The sequence below is a fragment of the Helianthus annuus genome, chromosome 12 (assembly GCF_002127325.2).
Source record: "Helianthus annuus cultivar XRQ/B chromosome 12, HanXRQr2.0-SUNRISE, whole genome shotgun sequence".
Lineage (NCBI taxonomy): Eukaryota > Viridiplantae > Streptophyta > Magnoliopsida > Asterales > Asteraceae > Helianthus > Helianthus annuus.
The window spans coordinates 11,975,896-11,995,318 of record NC_035444.2 but is presented as its reverse complement, the minus strand read 5'-3'; the positions used below and the strand labels follow the sequence as shown (position 1 = coordinate 11,995,318).

The 19,423-nt window shown below is 31.3% G+C and overlaps 4 protein-coding genes across 5 annotated transcripts; 1 reads left to right on the top strand and 3 right to left on the bottom strand.

Moving 5' to 3' along the window:
* Window positions 1–2,502: 2,502 nt before the first annotated feature.
* LOC110925357 lies at window positions 2,503–7,292 on the bottom strand. The gene is made up of 6 exons (XM_035981182.1): window positions 7,136–7,292; window positions 6,592–7,030; window positions 6,075–6,508; window positions 4,270–5,490; window positions 3,027–4,163; window positions 2,503–2,948 (listed from the first exon to the last, which is right to left on the bottom strand). The coding sequence occupies exons 1-6, from the start codon at window positions 7,290–7,292 to the stop codon at window positions 2,503–2,505; spliced, it is 3,834 nt and encodes a 1,277-aa protein (XP_035837075.1).
* A 2,087-nt stretch (window positions 7,293–9,379) lies between these two features.
* Window positions 9,380–10,044, top strand: LOC118484790. Its single transcript, XM_035980785.1, has 2 exons — window positions 9,380–9,606; window positions 9,733–10,044. Exons 1-2 carry the CDS (start codon window positions 9,475–9,477, stop codon window positions 9,976–9,978), a joined length of 378 nt encoding a protein of 125 aa, XP_035836678.1. The 5' UTR covers window positions 9,380–9,474; the 3' UTR covers window positions 9,979–10,044.
* Window positions 10,045–11,527: 1,483 nt separating this feature from the next.
* LOC110894095 (replication protein A 70 kDa DNA-binding subunit B) lies at window positions 11,528–14,008 on the bottom strand. The gene is made up of 11 exons (XM_022141269.2): window positions 13,988–14,008; window positions 13,618–13,897; window positions 13,426–13,528; window positions 13,192–13,319; window positions 13,012–13,096; window positions 12,781–12,916; window positions 12,496–12,704; window positions 12,311–12,431; window positions 12,047–12,226; window positions 11,872–11,940; window positions 11,528–11,764 (listed from the first exon to the last, which is right to left on the bottom strand). Exons 1-11 carry the CDS (start codon window positions 14,006–14,008, stop codon window positions 11,528–11,530), a joined length of 1,569 nt encoding a protein of 522 aa, XP_021996961.2.
* Window positions 13,659–17,485, bottom strand: LOC118484789. Of its 2 annotated transcripts, XM_035980783.1 has the most exons (9): window positions 17,431–17,485; window positions 16,689–16,717; window positions 16,542–16,596; window positions 16,120–16,412; window positions 15,736–16,011; window positions 15,554–15,649; window positions 15,225–15,416; window positions 13,988–14,142; window positions 13,659–13,897 (listed from the first exon to the last, which is right to left on the bottom strand). In XM_035980783.1, the coding sequence occupies exons 4-8, from the start codon at window positions 16,144–16,146 to the stop codon at window positions 14,113–14,115; spliced, it is 621 nt and encodes a 206-aa protein (XP_035836676.1). In that variant the 5' UTR covers window positions 16,147–16,412; window positions 16,542–16,596; window positions 16,689–16,717; window positions 17,431–17,485; the 3' UTR covers window positions 13,659–13,897; window positions 13,988–14,112. The 2 variants fall into 2 exon arrangements, with proteins under 2 accessions (XP_035836676.1, XP_035836677.1); XM_035980784.1 differs by lacking the exon at window positions 17,431–17,485 and having other exon boundaries at window positions 16,689–16,925.
* Between the last annotated feature and the right edge of the window lie 1,938 nt (window positions 17,486–19,423).

The following is a 19,423-nucleotide window of genomic DNA, read 5'->3' as shown; positions in this document are numbered from 1 at the left end:
ACAATAACATCGTTATCCTCTAGACCAACATCACGAACCATAGCAGACCAACCATTCGAGAAACAATAACCATTAGCAGTAGATTTAACACAAACAGTCCACTCATTGCCCTCTTGATTTGTCATAAGTACAGTACCAATCGGATAGCCCTTCAAGTTGTCAAACTTATTGTACCATAAAGGAAGAGACTGTAAATTAAAAACAGGGATTACATTAGTTAATGCTAATACGCTTGACATATTAAAAATTAGCAATAAATTAAATAACAATTACCTGTTCGGATTTTGAGGAGTCCGCAATAAGAATATAAAAGCCACGGTCTAAATAAAAGTTTAGGACCTCCTGCTTAATGGATTCAACCACTGGTACGGCAAGGTCGGGACTAAGAGACTGAAGACCATTAGTACGGAACAGTTTAATTTTAAAGACATATTGATCAACCAACTCAAAAACAATAACATCGCCAGATACTAAACATAGATCATTGGAAACTTGAGTAAAATCAACAAAGAAATGGTTCATATCCCAGAGTCTACTCATACTAACGGTCCACGTGTGGTTTTTGTCAAAAACAATAACAAAATCGTCATACAGATTATCACCGTTGAAATGCTCTTGCATGAAGTCTCTCGGTACCCACTGCAATTGATTATAAAACATTGAATAAGTACAAAATGTAAATCTTTACTTAAAATAAAAATATATGTTTAAAACATACCAGATTTTGGTTCTCAGGGTATTTCATAACAATGTGGAACTTTGAACCATGATCCGGGTGTGGATAACTCTTAAAATGAGTTATTCTAAACGTCAGTACATCCATAAGTTCAAATACAACATAGTCTCCAATGTCTACTTCAAGAACATTTATAAGAGTTGACCAACCGTTTGACAAACAATAACCGTCCGTAGACTCCTTGATTTTAACATCAAATATTGCTTTATCATCAGTTATTAAGAAAACATTACCAACAGGATATCCATCTAATTCATTAAACTTGTTATACCAAGCTGGTAAAGGCTGCAAGAATCATTTAAGTGATTAAATAATAAAAAGAACATATAATGCTACTTAAACGGTTCCATAAAACTTAGATTGTTACTTAACAATATAATAATATATAACACGTTATGAACAAACGTATAACCTGTTCTTGCAATTTTCTGTCCTCGATGTAAACATAAAAACCACGTTCCATATCTGTAAAGATATTTATAAAGAACATTCATATATCTAGATTACAGTTATAAATCCATCGAAAAGTAAATTAGAAAGCCAAACAAATGATATTAAGGCAGTATGATTAACATTATTGGTAAAATTGGAGATTTATAAATGCATTCATGCCTCTTTTGTATAGTAAAAGTTACTTTAATATAATAGACATAACATTAACTGATTTAATAAAATGTTAAAAACGTCAAGTAATCGTCAAATATACTTTTAACATATGCACTGATCAATCTTAGAAGACTTAAGTGGTAGCAAGGGCATGTAATAAAAGTCAATAAAAACAACAAAATACAGAGTATACCAGTATATTAACCTAAATTAGAAAAAAAACATCATGAAACAAAACTTTAATAACAGAAGGTGATGAGAAATACAAAGATACATGGTATGGTTCAATTATTGTTCAATCAGACAAAAATTAATTCATTCAATAGAAAAAAAAAACTTAAAAAAATCACACACAATAGTTGATTATCATCAAAATAGAACAACTTAAACAAAAATAACACTAAAGATGTGCATATCAACAAAAGTTAATTGCCGAAGATTTCGGGTATATGAATATAAATCCAAACATAATGAAAGCAATCTGTTAAAGATAATGACTAAAACAACAACATTAAATGAATAGAAAGTTACAATAAACATTATGACCTAAAAAATCAAGATGCAAAAAAATTAGGGTTTATAAAATAAACCGTAAATAACTTTAAATCAGTTACTAAATCAAGAATCAGAGCTTCACAAAATATAGAATCGAACCTGTAATAAACTTACCGGAGGCAAAAACGACGAACTAAATTGCGAAGATGATGAAGGCGATGGTAGATAGATAAACCGTTTAGAGTTTAAGGAAGAATGACGGTATGAAAATCCCCAAAAATTCATCATTATAAATTATATTAAAACACCGATCTTCGTAATTTTGGAATGACTGATGTGATTATGTATAGATTGGAGAGATGCAATGATAATTTTTGGAAGAAAAATAAGGAAACAGGGAACTGTAAGCAAGCGTGGTTTTTTTAAATGGATTTCAAAATACTAAAGAACATGAAGTTATGAAAGACTAAACCAGAAATAAGGTTTTCACGATATATATTTATATATGTGTATATATAAACAAAAATTAAAATTAATGCAAATAACAGGAGTAATAAGACAACAAATGCCAAAAAAATGTTATTATTTTCAAATCGTTTATTAAAAAAATTAACATTCAGTAAATATTCATGTTGAAATTATACATATTAAGTAATAATGAAAAATCATAAGTCGTTGAATATTTCTTTATACACAACATTAGTTGTTTTATTTGTAGGCTTCCCATCTTTGTCCAGTATTAGCATTTTAACACCGTCTCTTGTTCTAACTCTCGATAACGCGACATACAACTGACCGTGGGTGAAAACCGGTTGTCGTAGGTACAGACCAACTCTAGAAAGTGATTGACCTTGGCTTTTATTGATAGTCATAGCAAAGCAAACAACAACCGGAAATTGCCTTCTTTGAAATGAAAAGGGAATCTTCTTGTCTGAAGGTACTAAAGTAATTCTGGGAATATAGGTTCGAGTACCAATGTTAGCTCCAGATATTATTTCAGCCTCTATTAAACGGTTATACAACTTTGTAACCTTCAACCTTGTTCCATTGCACAAACCATTTTTTTGATCAATGTTACGTAACAACATGACTGGGACACCAACTTTTAGCACTAACCGATGATTCGGTAAGCCTGAAACCTTAAGACCATTGAGAACATCCGGTGTGTATAATCTTTCTTGTATTGAACTTACATTTTCAGTTGCACAAAGACGGTCAGAGCTTAGATACTCTCTTTCTTCACCGGGAAACAACGCTAACAGCCTATCGTTAATCTCGTTGACAACCTCGTTCTTCGGCGCAAGTATAGCCCTATCACTAAAATAATTAGGACTATTAAAGTTATCGAGAATTGAAGGATAAACAAATTCGATCAGGCTGGAAATGGGGTCGGAAGTATCATTGATTATAAGATTAGATGGCACTTCAATTGTTGCTTCTCCATCATTAGGACCACCAACATTTCCCTCTCCTATGTCCAAAAGCCACTTTGCAAAACTATTTATTTCCTCAATCTCGGATGGAGATCTTCCAACGGTTAACCTCATATTCCTTGACAACGTTAGCACCTTACATTTACTCCACAAATACGACGAACTTAATGATGCGTTCACCGTCTCTTGTCTTCCACCATTTCGAACAACGGGAAGTACTTGTCTAAAATCTCCACCAAAAACAATAACCTTACCACCGAAAGAGGTTTCAGAATTTCTCGAAGTGTCGAAATTGAAGATGTCATTCATCGTGCGGTTCAAGGCTTCAAACGCATGTTTATGGACCATAGGTGCTTCATCCCATATAATAAGTTTGGTCTGATGCAACAATTTAGCAACATCACTATCAGCTTTTATATGACATACCGAATCCTCATTAAGATTCAAAGGAATACGAAATCTGGAGTGTGCAGTCCTGCCGCCTGTCAATAACAGCGATGCAATTCCACTCGAAGCAACATTTAATACAATTTCTCTTTTTGACCGAAGTGCAGCAGACAACGTCTTCCATAAAAAGGTTTTCCCGGTGCCACCGTAACCGTAAACAAAAAACATCCCTCCAGTGTTACCATCAACAGATTTCATTATCTCTTCAAAAACTGACCTTTGTTCTTCAGTTAACATATTAAACAGATTAACATATTCCTCTGCGAGACTTAATACGTCGTAAGTACGCTCCTCGTTAATCAGACGATTGTCGAGATCAGATAAGGAAGAAGAATCTGGAAAAGGCATTGTTGAGAAGTTGCGTAGCGATGAGCTATTCATACCTAAAAACTTTTCAATTTCCAACAAAGCGTAATTTTTAAGTTCATCGTCTGGAATTGATAAACCTGTTAGATGTTCAAATACTGATACAATGAGTATGATATTTAAGTTAAACCTTGTATGAAAAAAATTAAAAAAGCAAAATGGATTTTATAAAGTTTGATAATGTACCTTCAACACGATGTAGTTTACTATATCTGTAGATGAAATCATCTGTCATGTATTTCCACGTGCTTTCCCATACGATCTCCGGTCTTGACATAGTATTGGACAATAGCATCATGCCAAATAAATTTCGTACGTAAGAAGCTGTTGCTGTTTCATTTGCTTCTTTAATTGCTTCGATGTACTCTTTGTCATCATCTAAAAGACCAAGTGCAAAACACGCATCTCGAAATGTATCATGTACATGACCATTAACAGTTTTAATATCGTCATATGACTTAGGTCCTTTGACTTTGTTGAGCAAGATTCTTAAAAAATAAGCTTCTCCAAGAGATGGAGCAACATTATGAATTCTGCCAATTGTGTTACCTTTTTTCCGAGGTTGCCAACAACGGTTTTCAGTCTTCCATACATACCAAGTTGGAAACTGGACATAAGTTAGTGTACGCGCCAAATGGTCATCAGGGTCTTTGTTCCTTTCCATCCAAGACAGAAACATAGAACACTTGACAGATGGCCTGTTAAGAACATAATTGATGTCTTCATCTGCTCCAAATACAACCGGTTGGAGACCTGGAAGATGGAATGGAAGCCTCATAACAGAAGGATATCTGTAATTTACATCGTAACTAAAAATCCTCCATGATGCCTCGCATGCTGAGATATAGCGACAGTCATAATACTCTTTAATCTCATCTTTTTCATGTTGTTCATTATGATTATCACTATGCAAAACAGCAACTGTTGCTCTATCCGGACCTTTGTTGATATACTTAAACAAATATTTAATTGACCCAGCTTGGTTGCACCACTCAACGTTTATATGTGCCTGATACTTTTTCAATAACTTTTTGTTGTATGGTACAACACTTCTATTATCTAACTCGATCCGGTTTTTGACAACTGTTCTTCCATCATCTCTCCTTCTGTATAATGGGAAACCATTCGCGTCAATTGTCGTAGTATCTTGAAATCTTTTAGGAAAGCCTTTAGAACACTGTTTATCAACCATACATGGGCAGCTCATATTAGCATTACCACACGGTCCATGAATCATAAAATCCTTCACAAGCGTATACAACTCTGGGTCATCATCTCTGTTTGGAATTTCTGCACATATGAACGGATCAACTTGGTCAACAGTGGGAATTTTAGCTTCTGGTTCCATGAATAAGCACAAATGCGCATGAGGCAAGCCACGTTTTTGAAACTCAATTGTATAAATAACTGCATAAAAATAATTTAAAATCAATAAAAGCAAATGTAAAAAATATATTTAGTAATAAAGGATTGCAATACGTACTTGCTGCTGCTTTTCCAAACATATGACATTCCTTTAAATCTTTACAAATTGCATCCAGTTTGAATTTAAACAACCTTGACAGGATATCAGGCCTATCTTCTGGATTCAGAGTGGTGTCTTTAAGATACCGTTTTACCTCTGGCCACTTGGGATTGCATGTAATGGTTATAAAAAAATCAGGATAACCAAACCATTTACATAAAGCCATTGCATCTAAATAGTTTTGCATCATATATCTAGCTCCACCGGTAAACGAAGAAGGCAATATAAGAGGTGTACCAACATTAGATATATCTTGCTGACCATTATTTCTCAATTTCCGGAGACTTTCATAGGTATCAGATCTTAGATTTTTTTGTTGAAAACGTATGTAGTTTAGTCTCTCGCTCTCAATCATCGTATAAGCATCAACCAAAAAATTGTTGGAAAAGTCTCCTTGAATTTAGAATCAGAGAAAATTGGTTTACTCTATCTTGAATACGATACGAAAAGAACTCTCTCATCGTACAATTTGGACGCTTCTTGTTGGTTACATCTACGACACCTCTATGAGGGATGTCAACTCTGTAACCATCATCTCCATACGGGAAGAGAATTGGGTATTGAAGAGCAAGGTAAGAAGGATGTAATTCACTAATTCGTTGAAGAGTCCCCGATTTAGTTTCAACAACAATGTCTCTGTTCTCAAATGCGTTTTCAACATCTCCAACAATTAGAGCAGCAACCTCGCCACATGTTGGTAAGTTATACATTCGACCATCCTTGTCCCTTCTTCCAATAAGACGTACCTTAAGAGTAAGCTGCGGATCGTCATGAAAACAATCTCTAACCATCCTGTAAACTTTAACCAATACATTATCGGAGTCTAACACAGACTTGATATGTTGGATCAAGTGACGATCAACTGAAGCAGAAGATGATGTATCCGACTCCTTAGATCGACTGTTTTGACAAAATTTTAAAAAATGAAATATTAATTATTAATTCAGAAACAATTGAATCAAATTATACTGTAAGATACTTACCTAAATATAGAATCTCGGTTCGAAACTTCGTTCTCTGTATCGTATATGTATAGCTGGCAAAACTTTGGTTTATTGCCATTCTCCGGCAACAGACTTCCAATACTATGATAGTTTTCACCGCTAATCCTGTAGCAAAATGGGCCATTACCTCTATTAACAGTCGGATCGACCTTACCACCCATAGATGTGAAAGCGAACATAGAATTATAACGGCGAATGTTTTTCAAAAAATGCTTGCTTTCATTATCCAAAGACGTAAACAGTTTCTGATAATTTGGATGCGCATCTTTATAATCGGGTAGCTCTACTTTAGCATATCCACAACATAAAAAATAACTTGTCTTCCGATTATTGGTTCTGCCTCTCGCCGTTTCTACTTCCCAAAACTTTGCATTGCATACTTGACACGTAATACACTGGTCCCCATGATCTAAGTAATCTGTAGATTAGCAGGAAATAAAAATAAATGAAATTAAGCGATGTATTTAAAAATAAAAAAATGGTATACAAAATAATGTCGACAATATGTAAATGAAGCGACTACCTGGTGAAACACCTTTGTAAGGATCTACATCTAACGCTGCATCTGTAGTCAAATCAACCATTGGAATAGGAGATGTAATTCTTTGTCTGCCTAATAACTTAGATTTACCAGTAGATAGCTTTGGAGGCGTTTTGCGTAAAATAGGAGTTGTATTCATTGTTGTTATGTTTGGAGAAATAGAAAAGCGACGGACACTTGTTGAAAGTGATTGGTTGTTTGAAGCAGATGGGTAATCACCTAGACAAAATATCAATTTAGAAAATCGGATATAATATTACTTGTAAATATTAACAAATGTATAAAATTACCATTTTGTGTGTTACATTGAAAGGACCTTGTAATAGAAGAAGATTGTAAACTGTTCATAGCCCTGGATTTGCCTTGTAAGATAGGAGATTTTTTACTATCTAGATAAAGTCTCCTTAATCTCCGTCTCTCTTTAGTGTAACTTTGATAACTTTGCGTGAAAACAACTGATAAAATAAAAAAAATAAGTATATTGTTTTAGACATAAATATGTATAAAAATAGTTAAGTATGCAAATTAAAAAAAAATTGAAAAGCTTAATGATAATATATAATTAAACCGGGCGAAATAGTAGATGATTGTCGTGAAATATTCGGAGTGTGTAGTAAAATGGAAGAAGAATTAGAAGTCGACGATTCTTTTGTCGTAGAACCCGGTAAAACGTGTGATACGTTAGATCTTTTACTATCCAAATACAGTTTTCGTAGTTTACGCCTCTCTCTGCACTCGTCTTGTGTAATTACCGGAGTAAAAACTGTATTAGCATATAACACCAAAGAAACAATATAATAGCATTAGTTGTATAAAAAAAGTAACTATATAAAAATCCATTAGGTGCAATGAAATTTTATAATAATTTAATTTTTCGTAAAAATGTTATCATATTTGACATATATAATAATTTTAGACATATAAACGTTTTACCAAATAGTTAAGTATACAAATTTAAAAATTATGAAAATTTTAAATAAATTAAATAAATAAACCTGGCGAAATAGTAGATGCATGATGTGAAGTAGTTGGAGTGCGGAATAAAGTGGAAGACAAATTAGATGTCGACGATTCAATTTTCTTAGAAAGCGGTAACAGGTTTGATACATTAGATCTTTTACTATCCAAATACAATTTCCGTTGCTTACGCCTCTCTCTGCACACGTCTTGTGTAATTGCCGGAGTTAAAACTGTAGTAACATGTAAAACAAATGAAACAATATAATACGATTAGTTGTATTAAGAGAATTAGTATATCAATCAATAAGTATAAATAAAACTTTGTTAATATTTAAAGATTGTATAAAAATGTTATCATACTTGATATATGTTATCATGGTAAACAAAAAATTATTACCTTCTAATAATTGATGCCACAATAGGTATATAAAAAATTAAAAAAAGATATTAATATATAAAATAGAAAAATGCAGAAATAGATATAAATATATGGCTAAAAATGATTCTCAATGCATGGAACCTTGTGCTCAAATATGACATACTGATATGCATAAAAATTAGTCAACATTTACTAATTGCTTCTACGTCGACCTCATCATGATTTGTGTATATATCATTAAAAAATCTTATACTTTCATTTACTTTCATTAAGGGTTGAAAACTTCCGGCTAACATCTGCATTCTGAAATTCTGCATTATACGGTTCCCAAGTCCACGAAAATCAGGTAACATAAATCCTTTAAATTCAATGTCGATGTTCATCTGTAATTATCGGATTCGATTTATTTGATAAACTACAAAATCTGGATAGCAGAAGGTAAACGGAACTTGTTTCATTGACAATTTTGTTTTCATTGATTTAGTTAACATACATGATGTTGTAAGTGTATTTGGTGCATACCTGTATTCTGCTATGAGAATAACTGATTTAGGTTGTGATTTGAATATAATGACATGCAATAAGACATAAAGAATATAATGCACACCAGGTGTTTGAATAAATGTCTATATGAAAAATGTTGCAGTTAACAAAAGAATCATTTTTTAAAATTAAAAAGACAAATAATAAGTAGGAGTTTTATATGATTAGGTAGTGAAGTTAAGTTGTTCTCGAATATGGGTTTAGGGGGTAAAAAGAAATGTAATAAGAACGTTTGTTAGGAGTAATTGTTATGTTATTGGGTAAGATGAAATGTAAGAACAAAGGTTGTTAGGATTTTACTTATAATGACTTTAAAGTGTGTGAAGATAATGAAAGTTAGAAAATTAACAATACTTTTAACTAAATACAAATGATTGGATTATATGTTATGAGTTTATGTTTCCTTTAAAATATGTCAACCTTTTAACTGTTTCTTAGCATGGCCGGAGTAGAGAACAATGTTGTGGTTATATCGGATTCTGAAGAGTCTTTGGCTGATTCAGAAGAGTTTGATGATGATGACGATGAAACTGGTCCGCTGATATTCATTGTCCCATACACCAAACGGTTTGTAAGTTGATACTAAATTATATGTTCGTACATTTCTAATATGTTTACATAATTTGAATAAGTTTGGTATTTTTTAAAATATTTGACATTAATATTGGAAATTGGTAATATGTTTTGAAACTTGAAGCGCATACCAGTTGAGGTAGCACGGATAACAGGAGTTGACGAAACATTGAAAGTTAAGATCGTCAACAGGGAGAATGTCGAGACAAAACATGATGTTAGGGCGGAGCCAAATAAAAACAGTATCAAGTACGTTGTCAAAGGATGGGCGAAATGGCTTAAGGATAACAACATAAAAGATGGTGATCATTGCAAGTTCCAGTACTTTCCACATATTGGTGTTTTGTTCCTTGCCAATGTTTTCGGCTAGTGGTAATGTCTGAAAGTTGGAACGACTGTAGAAGAATAACATATTGTTCTTTTGGCTAATGAAGTAAGATAGCGTAAGTTATTTGGTGTTAAAAGTTGTAAAGTTTTTGTTAACATGTGTGATCTTTATGTATGTGTTAAAAGTAAGGTAGCGTAAGTTACGATCTTTATGTAGTTTGGACAGCTACTATGAAACCGTATTTATATATATATATATCATGTGTTGTACTTTTATTTTTTAGCTTATATTTAATATTTATTACATGTTTTGTACATTCACATGAATTGAATAACATAAAATCGATATACATTGGTAAATAAATGTTGAAGAATAATAAAATAAGTTAGTAAATGAGAGAAGTTCCATACCATTGGTAATGTCTGAGAAAGGACTTCTTGAGGTAATAGCGGCAACATCTAAATTAAAGAAACATAACATAAATCATAGCACAAAATAGTAGAAATGAGAGAAGTTCCATACCATTGGTAATGTCTGAGAAAGGACTTCTTGAGGTAATAGCCGCAACATCTAAATTAGAGAAACATAACATAAATAAATCATATCGATATAGTTATTCTAGTTATACAAAGTAGACAAACATGACATTAATCAAAAAAATGTTACCTGTTGAGTTGTTTATGTTAACTTCATTACTGGAGATAAATGAAGATCTACGCTTGCATTTACTTGAAATGCCTATCATTGAAGTAAATAAAATGAATTACACTATAATAAAAATCATTAATAAACATAAACAAACAAAGGAATGTTAAAGATAAATCAAATAAGAAAACCTGAAGTGTTTCCCTGGTTTGATTGGTTTCGGGAAGTATTGGAATCATGCTTTGACCGTTTATACATTGCGGATTAAGCTTTTGGAATATCAAACTTATCGTTTGTTCAAATTGAATTAAAATACCATTGGAGTGAAAGGGATGTACTCATAGCACAAAATAGTAGAAATGACTTGAAATGAGATGAAGAGATTTATATGATGTAAAAATTCTTTTTTAAGGAAACGTTATTAATGTTAATATTTAATGATATTAATATTCTTCATTTTGGAAAGTCAACAGTTTAAATTTTTTTTTGGAAATAATATATATAAAACCGAATCAAGTTACCATATGTAAATAACTTACCAAAACAAAAACTTTAATATAAAAATTATGCTTTAAATGCATCGTATATAAATTTGGTTTATATGGCAGCATTCATACATTAGAACTTTAATAAAAATATTATTCTTCTTTTTTATTAATAATATAATCGGGTTAAAAACATTATTAGACTTAAAAATAATGGATATATAACATCAAACAATAAAGTATCGTAAAAATATATAAAAGAAAAATAAGTATAATTAACAACAATTAGCAAAAATAAAATTCTAACCAGAAATAAACAACTAAACCACGAAACAATCACGTTCATATAAATTAACCACAATAGTCAAATCATTGTCAAAATCCAAAAAAATCCCAACAAAATTATCCAAAAAATTGAAAACAAAACAAACGATGAGATCAAATGTTTGAATTATAGATTACTAAGCTTCTTTATTTGGAATCAGAATAACTTCATCGACACCACCGTCTTTACGCATCTTTGATGAAGACTGGGAAGAAACAGCATCCACGTCATACACGGTATCCAAATTGCGCTTCAAGTCACGTTCGCTGTTCGTATCCAAGTCAGCATCCTTCTGATCAAACGATGTTGTAAAGCCAACTTTAAAAACATTCGAGCTAGGGGTTACATCGTCTCCCGTTTGGGATATGGAATCCTATAAAAAGAAAATAAATAAATAAGTAGGGATGAGTTAAAAATATTAATTTATTTAACAGGTAATGAGTAAGAATTAATTGAAACATAAGGTATAGTATAGTAAACCTTAACAGGCAAATCTTCAGTACGATTTGAATCAGATGGTTCGACACTGAAGGCTTCTTCATCAATAGGCTGAATTTGTATAAAAAAAAAATAACCAAAAAATGATAATAATTAATACACAAAAATTATTGACAACTTGTAATAATAGTACAAAGGTAAATTAGAAAAAATATACCTGAATAGTGTCAAAATGTTTATCAAGCTCCGATAAAACGACAGGGTTATTAGTCATCTTGGAGACTGAGTAGCCATCAGACTTTTTGGTAATGTTAAAAGAAGAAACAGCAATCTTGAACGCAAACTTCATATTGAGTAAAGAATTAAGCTCATTTGGAAAACTTCCTTCGTTTGCTAACTGTTGAAAAAGAAAATATACTTTACTGTTGTATGTTGTATACTAACGAAAAAATATGATAAAAAGGAAATTTTTATTACGTACTTCAATGTTGTTGTCTAAAAGCTGATTAGCATTAACCTTCAAAAGCTTTGTCACCTCACGCTCGAACAATGTCAGGCTAACAATACCAGTACAATCTTGCACACGTATATAAAGCCTAATTCTGCAAAATATATTAATGATATTTAATTATCTTGAAAAAAAAACTTAACATGGATAAGATTTACCTTGGAACTGATGAAACGTTCTTTGTATTACAAACATCAGTCTTGCATTCCAAGACAGTGACCTCTTCAACACCATCAGTACCATCCTGCTTCTGTTTAACAACAGTAGTTGTTGAAACCTTTTTGTTGCAGGTTGTGCAGGCGTTGTAAAACCACTCATTGTTCGATGCAAAACTCTTGATAGTGCCAACAATGACAACAAACCTCGTCTATGTTTAAGATATAGATAATGTATAAAAATATAGATAAAAGAATAAATATTAAAGATATTTATATCGGTGTTACCGTATCTATTGAGTTTAACGACCCAATGGGATAAAACGTCAAGTCGGATAGGAACTCTTCAGTGACAGTCTTCACAACAGGAGAACTTAAGCCAGAATAACTGGAAGAAATCTCGGGAGAAAGTCTCTCGATAAATCTAATAAAAAAATGTCAAAATAATTATTTAGAACATTATTGAAAGTAATACATATTAAAAGTAAAACTATAAAAAAATGTAATACGATTGCAAACCTTTTCTTGAAATCCATTATCTCTTTCACCTCAGAGTTTATCAAGACTCGAGTTACATTATACAAATTTGAGACATACATATTACCTGTTTCATTATTACAACATAAAAATAAAAGTCAAAGTTGTATAAAAATCAATATGTAGTTTAATGAAAAGTCTGAATGTAGGTATAGAATATACCTCCCCAAAATCTGTACTTCCCAAACTGAACAACAACCACAACATTCTTTTCGTCCTTATTGTTTTTCTCAAAATCCAAAATCTGATCAGCATAACAACCCCATAACGTGACGTAAATCTGATGGTGTCTAAAAAACAAAAAGTAAAGAATTAACTTGATAGTTGTAAAATATATAAAAACGGGAGAAATATATAAGTAATATAAGGTATATGTATATATATATAAGGATGTACTGCAAATCTTCCAAAATAAAGGTTGTCTTCTTCTCGTCTTTGCCGTTATTATTATCACTCTTATCATCTGACGGAAGACACTTGACAACAAAACCGATAACATCTAAACATCACAGAATAATGAAATTAATATTACATAAGATATATAATATTAAATTTATTAAAAATTAAGAAAAATTAAAAATAATTTACCAATAGGGCTTTTGAAAGACTTGCTATCATCTTGAGGGTCATCCACAATAGAATCAAATGGAGAAAAGTCAAATCCCCATTCAGCACCAACAGGCTCATTGCATTCTTGGACAGTAGTGTTGGGATTTAGATTGATCTTGAACGAAGTATGAACATATTTGACTTTTTGACGATTTTCACCCATCGAAGGGTTACGAATGGTTAAACATTGATTTTCTTTCAGCAAATGTTCATAACCAGTAGTGTTTTTCTGTAAAACAAAGGCCTGCATTTTCGTACCCTGAAAAAAAAAAACAGTTTTATAAGTAATTATAATCTGAAACTAAATATTTTTTATTCAAACAAAAGTATGAGTTGGTCTAAAAAAAACCTCCTGGTCCATGAATATCATGTCGTAGCAATAAATCTTTCTAGGATTATTGAAAGTAGGTCTTGTCCATAGCCTGACAATGCGGATTCTGATGGTGTAATCATCAACATTAAGATCAACATTATTCAAAAGTGTGACAGCAGCCTGTTCCATCTCTAAAATAAATAAAAAAACAGTTAAAATATGTTAATTGATGATGATATAGAACAATAATTGAAGATAAGAACATGAAAACATCCTATGTATGTTGATGACTAAAACAACTTAAAAATAACTACATCAAAGACATTACAAATTCAAAACTCATACCAGAAGATATGTATATCGAAAGAGACAACTTCAGTAGTTGTGATGTGTATGAATAATAACAAATGAAACTAATTTATATAATAAAATGGTCACTTAATTATGGTAGCAATATTATTTATTTATCTTAATTATAATTGATAAACTTTACTAAAATAAAAAAAATTACATTTTTATAAATTATTATGATTATGATTCAACAGTTTCCATAATTAACTAAACATTTACTAAAGTAAAAATTTTCGACTTTGTTCAAGCAATTAAGAGAAAGTTGACTTTCTATTGTTAAAAAGAATATTAATACTTTCTTTATGCTAATTAAATGTTATATTAAAATTAAAAAGTTTATTATATAACAGGTACAATCATTTATAAATAATAAGGTATTCTATCAATATCAATCATTTATAAATATGCTTGACTTTAATGTTTAAAATTTTAGTTTTTTATATTTTTTTAAAAAACAAAAAAATATAGAATACATTAAATTAAATTATCACAATAACAAAATATACATTATACAGTAATGTTATTATAACAACTTGAACCGTGAGTTATATAAAAACTATATAATTTGTAAACATTAATCAGTTAATATTGGAATATATCAGCTTCTTTTATCCTTATAAGTAGTTTGTATATTGTTTTAAATACATCATTAATGTAGTGAGATTAAAAAATAGTAATAACATACATTGAACTTTTAAGACATGGCATATAGTGAATAACATAACAGTTAAGATATGAAAAATAAAAAAAAAACCTTGAAATTGAAAACCAAAACCAATGTTAAAACCAAATAAATGGATAAGGCAAAAAACATGCCGTAATTGTCATATAACTACTTAGTACGCTTAACGTAAGGTACAACCCTCACAACACTCAAAACCTGCTCATTTTCATCAAAAGAATAGTGAACTTGGTCACGGACCTTAATCCGAGCGGCTTTCATGAACTTCTTCCAACAGGTTAAAGCGTATCGATAACCACGACCGTTGGATTTTTTTTCACGTCTTGTACCGTTGGTAATTTGCAGTGGAGGATCCATATGCAAAAATCTTATGTTCAAATCCTTTAAGCCTTCATCAAGTCTAGCCTTGCGTGAAACAGGATCAGGGATTCTCTGCATTGTTGTAAAAATATCTTTAACAATAGATATGATTATTTATCTTTATATCTTTATTCTTTATATCTTTATAGAGTAAAATAAAATGAGATAACTTGTTTTTAAGGAGTTTGTAAAAGTATATTCAAACTTACAAAATAATCTTCACCAGCCATACGAACAAACGTTGTAACACAACCATCTATGTGTTCATCAGGTTCGTTTTCAGCATCTAAGGGTGGAACTTCAGCCTGAAAAGTAATAAATATAATTTGTAATCAATTAGCATGTTAGCATATATATATAATGTATAAATTGCTATCAATATGTAATTTACCTCATCAGCATCTACATCAGGATAATTGATTTCAACACCGTTTTTTCCAAAAACTTTTAAATAGAAAAAATGACCAAAACCTTTAGTAAATAACAATAAACAACCAACCTCCAACTGAAACAGACTAACAATTACGTCCATACCAACGGTAAAACCGACTTTACCGTCGTATGTTACAATAGAAACGTTAAATGTTTTGTTGTCTATCATTACAGTAGAGGTTACGTCATTTGAGGAATAATCGTAACTTTTGGGCAAAGTACTTTGAGGGATGTCCTGTAGGATGATACAAAAGGAAAGAAAAAAAGGTTAATATTAATATAAATAAATTAATAATTAATAATTCTACACATTAGGAAAAAGTAATATATGAGTTTATCTTACATAAAAATTACATGACGGAGATAGCATATATGTCCAGAAAGAGCCACGACTAACCCCATCAATGAAACTTGTTAATTTAAAAGTTGTAGGATCTAGTGGATTAAAAACTACCAAACACCCTTTGGTTAGTCCCAAGTGTATTACAACATTGGACCAACCATTAAAAAAAATATCTTCCCTTTAGAAGCGCTTAAAAAAACATTAAAGACACTGCCATCTTCAGTGTGTATCATAACATTAGTAGGGCCTTTGTCAACACCCCATAGTTTAGACGCAGCGTCATCTGGTATGGCCTAATGTAACAATAGAATGGAAAAACGAATTATAATTATACTCAAAAGGTTTAAAAAAAATTATAGTAAACTTTATAAAATAAAAAGAAAAAAACTAAACAAAAACTCAATAAAAAATTATTCACCTACCATAATAACTTGGTCTGCTCGACTCATTTCCCTACAGAACCAGGGTGCTCTGTAACTGAATTAGAATACAATACAAAAACAAATGTTAATAAAGTAAAACATGTTTAGGTTATTGCAACAAAATAAGTAAAATGAATACAAAAATACCTTGATGAACTATCACCCATAGTAAATACCTAAAATACAGTTTACATAAACAAACGACATCAGATAAATCATTATGCATTCAACGTAGTTACAAACAAAATAATCAAATTATGCAATCAAACATAAATTTCTGTAAACAACTATCTTCATAAACATAATGTGGAAAAAAATTATGACAACTAATTATATAATCATATTATGATAGCATAAAAAATAAACTGATTACACATTACAATCTGTTTAATAAGTAGTTCTATAACACAAAAAGTAAGGAAAATATAAAGTTCAAAAACCAATATAAACATATTAATTCAAAACAAATTGTTAAACCCCCAAAATCAATTCATTTTTATATGCAAAATCGGATATAGACTGTTGAATCAGAATCACAGAAATATTAACAATTACAGATCAAAAAATCAAATAATATTAATATACAAAAGTTAAAATTATAGAATTCAAAGTTATTCAGCATCCAAATCGGGAATAGGGTTTGATACAAAGTTGAATGAATGAAAAAACAATATAAATTAAGATAATTCAGCAGCATGCATCGGGTTTAGGGTTATTCATAAACATCGTATTTGTAAAGGTAAAGATAAATTAAAACCCCAAAATCAATAGATTTATCAATGACAATCATATTTAGGGTTTATTCAACATAAACATAAATTTAAGAAAGTAAAGAAACGAAGAAACACAAAATAATGATTAAAGAAGAAATTTAACAAAAACAACTTACGGATTTGTATATCGATTTCAGAATCTTCTATGAATCGCCGAGAAAAGAAAAAGTATGCGTCGATGAAGAAGCAGAACAATCGAATCCAATGATTATATGTAGATCCAGCGATTTTCATTCTTATGTAAGGAAACCAAATGTATTTTGGGAAGATGATTGGAGTGAAGATGAAGAGATTTCTTTGTGAAACGGTGGTGAATTAATTAGGTTAGAGAAAGAAAAAGGAAAATAAAAGAAAAGTGAGGATTCTTGGTTTTGGCGGTCATTAGAAACAAAAATGGATTAGTCAATTGCCAAGTGGCAAGTAATAGGTTAAAACTATGACAAATGGCTTAAAATTATTTTGCTTTATTAGAAGTAGTAGATGTTAATATAAAAATGGTTTTGTCTGTAAACGTAGAAAAGTAAAATTATTTTGATGTTTAACCGATCGGACTGTTTGGGAAAATCCCGACATTAACATAAACCAACAAATAGATTCCGTACAACTTTATTTATTATTTTCATAACATAAATATCCAAACAGAATATTAAATTAAAATAAAAATTAATCAGCGATAATCGTCTACGGAACGGGTTGTTTGCAGTCTCTTCAACGATGTTGCAGCTTCGTTATCAGCCAGCCACATTATAGCCCCCCCCCTACAAGACCTAGCTAACACATTGGGACTTCAACCACCCTAAAGGGGTGGAATCGGTAAGCGTGCTGTAGAAGGCCCCTCAGCAGCAGCGGAGTGAATATAAAACTGAGGAAAACATCATGTAGACACAAACTCCCAGATAATTTTTCCATACTACATTTTTCTAATATTTGACAATCGCAACCGGAAACAGATTTTATAACTAACATGGTTGGCATAAGTTGCTATGATTTTTTTTTTTAGAGTAGTATTTATAGGCCACGAAATATTAAAATATTTTTCTTATATAATTATTTTAGGGAATTGTTTTATAATTAAAAACAAAATTCTGACCATCCATCAATGAACATTGAAAAACGGGAATGGTCTGGCTGACGCAATGGAGAAGTCCCGCCGATGCAAAAGAGAAGGCCCGCCGACGCAAAAGGAAGGCCGCTGACGCAAAAGGGAAGTACCGCCGCACCGGAAGGCCCGCCGACGCAAAAGGGAAGTCCCGCCGACACAAAAGGGAAAGTCCGGCCGACGCAAAAGGGAAAGTCCGGCCGATGCAACGTACCGTACGGACCGACGCAACCGGATAGACGCTTTAAAATTGTACGAAGGACAGATAAATCATATGTGGACGCTTTAGATTGTATACTGACTTCATAAACATTTGACTCTTTTAAATAGGAAAAAATACTAGTGACCAAATAAAACAGTAGACCTCACGTGTGATTTTACTCTCAATTATGGGTTTTAGATTTGTTGTTTACCTTGATGGAAACTGAAAAGTTATTAATAACAACATGGAATATGTTGTTGATTGTCAATCAGTAAGACGTCTTTTAAAAATCCCAAACAATAATATATCGTATACTGAATTTGTAAGATATCTTTTTGAGATTTTTGGTGTTCAAAATATCACACGTTTATCATACAAAATGTCATCTTTTACTGATCCCATTGATTTAACTAATGATTATGATCTTTCCTTTTTTTCCAGCTTATTGAAAAAAAATCCCTATGAGCTTTTTAAATTATATGTAGTTCAAGAAATTGGCGTTGGTTCATCTTCTGGAAGTCAACGCACTGATTTCAAATGCCCCGATTTAAGCGATAATGCTTTCGAAATTAATGAGTTTAATGATTGTGACAATAACCAATTACCTGTTTCTTCTAATGTTATAGAAAAAGGTGGGTCACATTGCCGGTTAAAAGAAGGGTATCTTTTTCGAAACAAAGAAAAGATGAAAATCGAACCAGGAAGATTATGTCTTGAAGAATGTTTCGAATATAAAGTAATTAGGTCATCAAAAACAAGTTATGTCGCATCATGTGTAAGACCCTCAATCTATTTTAAACAATTATCC

Bases quoted from the DNA above. Each gene is read 5' to 3' on its own strand.
- LOC110894095 (XM_022141269.2), bottom strand. From the start codon at position 14,008: ATGATATTCATGGACCAGGAG. The intron at 13,097-13,191 runs GTATATTCTATA...ATAATGAAACAG, and splicing joins GAAGTACAGATTTTGGGGAG to GTAATATGTATGTCTCAAAT. The intron at 11,941-12,046 runs GTATATTTTTTC...ATACAAATTCAG, and splicing joins AACATTTTGACACTATTCAG to CCTATTGATGAAGAAGCCTT.
- LOC118484789 (XM_035980783.1), bottom strand. From the start codon at position 16,146: ATGCTATCTCCGTCATGTAATTTTTAT. The intron at 16,012-16,119 runs GTAAGATAAACT...ATCATCCTACAG, and splicing joins CTCCGTCATGTAATTTTTAT to GACATCCCTCAAAGTACTTT. The intron at 15,650-15,735 runs GTAAATTACATA...ATTACTTTTCAG, and splicing joins CTGATGTAGATGCTGATGAG to GCTGAAGTTCCACCCTTAGA.
- LOC110925357 (XM_035981182.1), bottom strand. From the start codon at position 7,292: ATGAATACAACTCCTATTTTACGCAAAACGCCTCCAAAGCTATCTACT. The intron at 6,509-6,591 runs GTAAGTATCTTA...TTGTCAAAACAG, and splicing joins AACCGAGATTCTATATTTAG to TCGATCTAAGGAGTCGGATA. The intron at 4,164-4,269 runs GTACATTATCAA...AACATCTAACAG, and splicing joins TAAACTACATCGTGTTGAAG to GTTTATCAATTCCAGACGAT.
- LOC118484790 (XM_035980785.1), top strand. From the start codon at position 9,475: ATGGCCGGAGTAGAGAACAATGTTGTGGTTATATCGGATTCTGAAGAG. The intron at 9,607-9,732 runs GTAAGTTGATAC...TGAAACTTGAAG, and splicing joins TCCCATACACCAAACGGTTT to CGCATACCAGTTGAGGTAGC.